We start from the raw sequence: 6,000 nt of genomic DNA on the forward strand, positions 1-6,000 counted from the left end.
TTTTACTGATTTCTAATTTTGTTTTACTAAATATTTCATCAAATAAATAGATTTCACTGCAGTGATTATTTCTATCCAAACACAAGTCATACACTACCTGAAAACTGTTGATTAGAAGGTTTGTGTTTTTTAACAACTTCTTGATTTGTGAAAAAACATTATAATAAGATCACAGAATTAACAAGTAGCTGTGTAAAGCATATACTGTCTTTAAAACAACTTCTACTTTTTTAAGTAAATATTGTGTAATATATATATATATATATATATATATATATATATATATATATATATATATTAATTTTAAAATGATTTATTCCTGTTTCAAGTAAAAAATGTGTACTGTCTTTAAAGGTGTCATAATGTGATGCTAAAAAATAACATTATTTGGTGTATTTGGTGTAATGCAATGTGTTCACGAAGTTTAAGGTTCAAAAAAAACTTTAAAATATAAAAATATAAAAAATTATTTTCCACATTCTGTTGATTATTCATGCTCCTCTCTTCCTCGCATTTCTGGAAAACATGTAAATATTTTACAAAGCCCAACGTTCTGAAAAGCGCAGTGTTCTCTGATTGGCCAGGTATCCAATGCATTGTGATTGGCCAAACGCCTCAAGCGTGTGATGGAAATGGTACACCCCTTACCATATTCGGACATGGCAGCAGCAACAATACTACAGCAATATATATATATATATATATATATATTATTATTTTTTTTTCTATAGCCTTCTTCCTTTGCGTAAACATTTGGGTGGTGTTATGCAAATCTTCCCACACAGTGATGTAAATTTGTGTTGGGGGGGTTTAAATGAGGCATTTTAGGAAGGCATGTCTTAACTTTTGTAAAAAATATTTCTTTGGGTTTGAGACTTTAGTCTTTGCAATTTTACGGATCTTATATATGCACAAACAGCTTGTAACACTCAAAGACAAAGGAAAACTTGAAATGGCATTAATGACCTCTTTAAATAAAACAGTGTGATATCATATAGGCCAATATCAGTTTTGTACCACCCAATCTAAGACACTGGCACATGCATTGGCCTTTAAAAAACCCGGTCATCCACTACTCACAGATTACAATTTTAACTATGCATGCTGACACCCACCGTAGCAGTTAGCCTGGGCCCGTGGAGCTGAGCGTAGAGAATGGCCTCCTCAACCTGACCTCTGATCCCCAGCAAGGCGAGCTCCAGGTTGTGTGCTCCGGCGAGGATGTGTGTGAGATCCTGCAGCACAGCGACGTACTGTCTCCAGGGGTTGTGGAGTTCTGAGAGGCTGGCCAGGCACCCGCGCATGACGTTGAGGCAGTAGCCGCTGCACGCCCTGATCAGGGTGAGTCCACGACAATGAGAGCAGTAATGCATGCGCACCAGAGCCTGAGTGCATTCCTTGGACAACTCTGCCATCTCTGTAACATTCATCACGTCCAACCCCACTCCGAGCGCCACGCTGAGCACCCGGCCAGCTCGCAATGCGCTTGCAAGCGTATCTGCCATCACCTTTGGGTGCGGCCCAAAGGGGTTAACGTCTTGCCTCGTCATGCGGAGACAGTCGCCAAGCTGGTTTGCATCAGAAGAGTCCTCGCCGATGCTATCAGCCATGCCAGGATTGACAATACGAGTGTGGACTAATGGAAAGAGACTGTCGAAAAAACAGTGGACGGCAGTTTCAACAGAGACATTGCCAGTGCCCTGGAGGAAACGAGAAAGATCTGTGAAGAGGCAGATGATGTGAGGGGAGATGGACGACATGAGAGAAGAGTATGTGGTCTCGAACAAAGAGGTCAGGTGATTCTGAGAAAAGGTGATTAGAGACTGGAACGTATCTGAAAGAGAAAAAGAGAAAGAAGCTCAGCTTTAAATCATTGTAAATATAGACAAACAAACAAACATCAGACAAACAAAAAGCTCCGTCCCAGAGTCATGCTATTGGTTGAACTTAGGGCTGGGCGATATATCGAATATTAGCGATAATATCGGAATAATTTTGACGACGATGTACAATTTGAATATATCGGGAATATCGAACATTTCAAATTAAAGCATACTTTCCCAAAAGAACGCGTCGAATGTCCAAAAAAGGAACCTGTAACTGCTGACTGTTCTACGCCCCTCTACTACGAGAGCTTTAATGATGGCGGTTGCCAGATAACAAGAGTTTAAATTTTAAGCAATCTGGCAACCATGCGCACGTGCTCACTCCTCATTGCGGAAGAGCCGCCGACGATAATCTGAAAACACTAACAAGCTGGAATTGAGCGATCTAATGAAAGCGTCGTTCAGCCGGTCTGTGTTCTGTCGTGAGATCTCAACTGTATTGTTTGCATTTGTGATGGCAACATAAATGCACTTACTCGACCGCTGATTTTTGAATAGAGAAACATAGGCTATGGCCATTTGGAATTACTATTGGGGAATTTCACTGATATGTTTACCAGTTTCCATAATATAGACAGAGAGAATGCAAAAGTCTTTGGTATTCATTTATATATATTTATATCTAAGAAATAGCTATGTGCTTCAGCAAATAGTTCCCCATCTAAGAGGGTTTTTAGTGTCAGTGGGAACATAATTTCATGCCACAGAGCTTCTCTTAAAACCGCAGACAGTTGACAGACTTGTTTTCTTAGCTTAAAAACTTATTAAAAAATTTTAAATAAAATACTTATCCCAGTTGCATAGTTTAATTTGTGAATTGCATGCACTAAAAAGTTGACAGAATGCACTTTCTGTAACTGTTACTTAATTTGCACTGCTTCAGTTACATATAGGCCTACATGTATTAATTTATTAAAAAGCAGTAAGTGATCTCTTGGTCTAGATTTTTAACTGCTTAAATTAGCTGTTTAATCTAAATAGTTTTTTTGTTTTATTTTTAATGGGCAAAAGTAAATCATGTTTTATTTTTTATTATTTAAATGCAAATGCAAACATATCACAATAAAAATGTTGACAATATCGAGATATAATTTTTTTTTATATATCGCCCAGCCCTAGTTGAACTTTTATTTTTTTAACTTTTGGTTTAAATTTGCAATGCAGCAAAAGAAGTGACAGATCTTTTCTACTGTATTGTGAGACAGACCCAAGCGTAAAAAAAGTGTGGGGGGGGGGGGGGGGTAGGCCTGGGGACTTGGTTCTAAGCATCAGTTGTTGATTGGATATTAAGATGCTGGCATTGCACTTAAAATTTTGAGACAGATGAATGCAGTCTTGCCAAGGGCAGGGTTTAAGTAATTAAATGATTAGAGAAATCCTGCATATGTCACTTTGATTAAATGTTATGCAGCCAAAAAAAAAAAAAAGTACAAAAGAAATGTATGCATGAATGTTTGCAATAAGACCTATAACATGCATTTAGAAAACAAAATTTTCATTTCATGCTGACTAAAAGTATCACAAGCATTTCCCCACAAATTACAACAAAAGCGATTTATCATTTTCTATGCTTGACTTTAATCAAGTTATAGAAAAAGAGACAACAATAGCACCCTAAATCAATTATTTTTTATTAATGTCTCATGTGCAGGAAAACAGACTTCTGTGGTAAACATCAAGGAAAATGGATGTCTGCACAATTAAATTAAATATCCAAACTATTTTTTTTAAGTGACATTGACCAATGACTTTTCATCGGGCAAAAAAAAAACCCAGCAAGGTATTTAGATAGACACACCTAACTTTTTTTTTTCTTTCTAAAAACTTCAATGAACCAAAAATGGATGTTTGGTTATGGAAATGTGGAAATATGATTCATTGACTTCAGAGATTTGTTCAAAACCCATGATCTGTTTGCAAATGAAATCAGCGTCAAAAGCTAAACATCTCTTTTTTTCATGCAATGAAAGTGAATGGTGCCCACAGCTGTCAGTCAAGGTTTCACTCAATGATAACCTTAATTTTACTCTGTTCCTCACACAAGGCTATAGCTTTAGAAAATTTGTTATACAGCACACAAGTTGTAAAGACTACTTTTGCCATTTCTCTGTTATAATAACAGAAAAGATCAGCATGAACATCCTGTCTAGCTTTCAAATTAAAGACTATTTCCCAAGTTTAAAACATCAGTAAATGACAACAATGTTCATTTTTAGCAGAACTACTCCTTTAAAACCAGTCACAAAACTTCTGAGTTACGGGAAAGACAAACGGACAAAAGGAGTCAATGCGGTGTGTCTGTGGCTTTTTTGTCGCTTTCGCTCTCACACACACATAGACACACAAACACAAACACATACACACACGTGCCTAAACTTGTGTTTGGTCAGTGGTTTGTTAATGCGGGACAGCCTGTCTATTCAGCTGCGCTGTATTCGAGCATGACCACACACACACACACACACACAGGCTTTACCCAGGGTGCCGTTCTCTCTAAAGCCACTGATGTCAGACTAAAGGCATGCTAGGGGATGGAGGAACAGCAGCAACTGGACCGAAACTGAGACCGGTCAACACACATACAGACGTACATGCATACACACACACACACACACACACAGAAGCAGAGCTCTCCATTTCACTCCATAAGCTGTGGAGGCTTCAATCAGTGCCGTCACAATGAACCAGGACAACAACTAAACTCTCTCAATCACAACAGCTGTGCTTGAACATGCTGCCCCCCATAATGGGGCGTTTGCACGGGATGTGTTTTTGCATTCTGGCTACACTGTTTTTTTTTTTTCAACTGTTAGTCTATGTGCATATGCAATCATACAGACCTTTATATTGTTGCATCATGTCTTGCCGTTTCAGAACCTTGTGGCATGAGTAATACATTATGAAGACGCCATGGTACAAAATGTAACTTTTGTTACACATCCACTTCAATCAAAAGAACCTGGGGGCCTGACAAGCATTTTAAGCATTTAAAATGTGATTTTTAATTACTGCTATAACAGGTCTCATTCATTAACAATATAAAAACAAACAAACATTCAGCTGAGAGATCGAGACAGGAGTTTAAATCAAACTACACTATATACCATATATATGGTTCAAAATTTGGGCAAAAAAAAATATTCAAAATGCTTTTCTTATATTAATATATTTCAAAATGTAATGTGGAATACAAGTGATGCCAAAGCTAAATTTTCAACAGCCATTACTCTCCAGGCTTCAGTGTCACATCATCCTTCCAAATTCAGTCTGCTAATATAATATGCCAAAATATAGTAATATACTGAAGAAGTAATTAATAATTTACGAAAATATGAAGTAATTTATGAAAAGTATGAAAGAAACATGATTCAAACTCATTTGCCCATTTGAGCACCATAGCCCGATATGTCAGAACCCATGTGAAGCAATAGGCCAGGGGTGGCGAACGTCGGTCCTGGAGAGCCCCAGCCCTGCAGATTTTGCTTCAACCCTAAATCAAACACACCTGAACAACTAATCGAGGTCTGAAGCGTTATTAGAAAGTTACAGGCAGGTGAGTTTTAATTAGGGTTGGAGCTGAACTCTGCAGGGCTGTGGCTCTCCAGGACCAGAGTTTGCCACCCCTGCACTATACCACTAGGACCAACAAGAACAACAGGAGCAAGAGTACTGTAGAAGGAGAAAGAAAATAATGGAAAGGCCACTTGCCATGTCCTGCTGTGTGTTCGTGTCTGCATATAAACCATAATGTGCATGCATATGTGTGTGTGTGTGTGTGTGTGTGTGTGTGTGTGTGCCCATATAGGCGAGATGGTTGGAATGAGAGCAGCAAACCACAAGCAGAATGTGCCAGTGTAAGGTTACAGGATTTCAGAGGGCAGCCTCATGCCACGAACGCTCTGTAAAAACGCCAGAAGTGGCATAGAGAGAGACAAGCAGACGGAGAAAGAGACAGAGTTGAAAGAGGTGAATTTTTTTGGCTTTGAGGCCTCACACCACAGAACTTGGCCAAACTGTTGCTGGCCATCTCTGCCAGCAAATGTCTGTAGGGTTTTCTTTCATGTGTATACAAAAGTTAATATCTCTAAGTGTTTGTGTACATCTTAAGACAAGC

The 6,000-nt window shown here is 38.5% G+C and overlaps 1 protein-coding gene across 2 annotated transcripts in view; it reads right to left on the minus strand.

Moving 5' to 3' along the window:
* The window catches only part of gpc5c (glypican 5c), a 114,742-nt gene that overhangs the window by 78,861 nt on the left and 29,881 nt on the right, over positions 1-6,000 (minus strand). For both annotated transcript variants that reach the window (XM_059501305.1, XM_059501304.1), the window contains exon 3: positions 1,116-1,834. In XM_059501305.1, coding sequence (XP_059357288.1) covers positions 1,116-1,834 — 719 coding nt within the window. The remainder of the gene's footprint in view (positions 1-1,115; positions 1,835-6,000) is intronic.

Source organism: Carassius carassius, chromosome 20 (assembly GCF_963082965.1).
Source record: "Carassius carassius chromosome 20, fCarCar2.1, whole genome shotgun sequence".
NCBI lineage: Eukaryota > Metazoa > Chordata > Actinopteri > Cypriniformes > Cyprinidae > Carassius > Carassius carassius.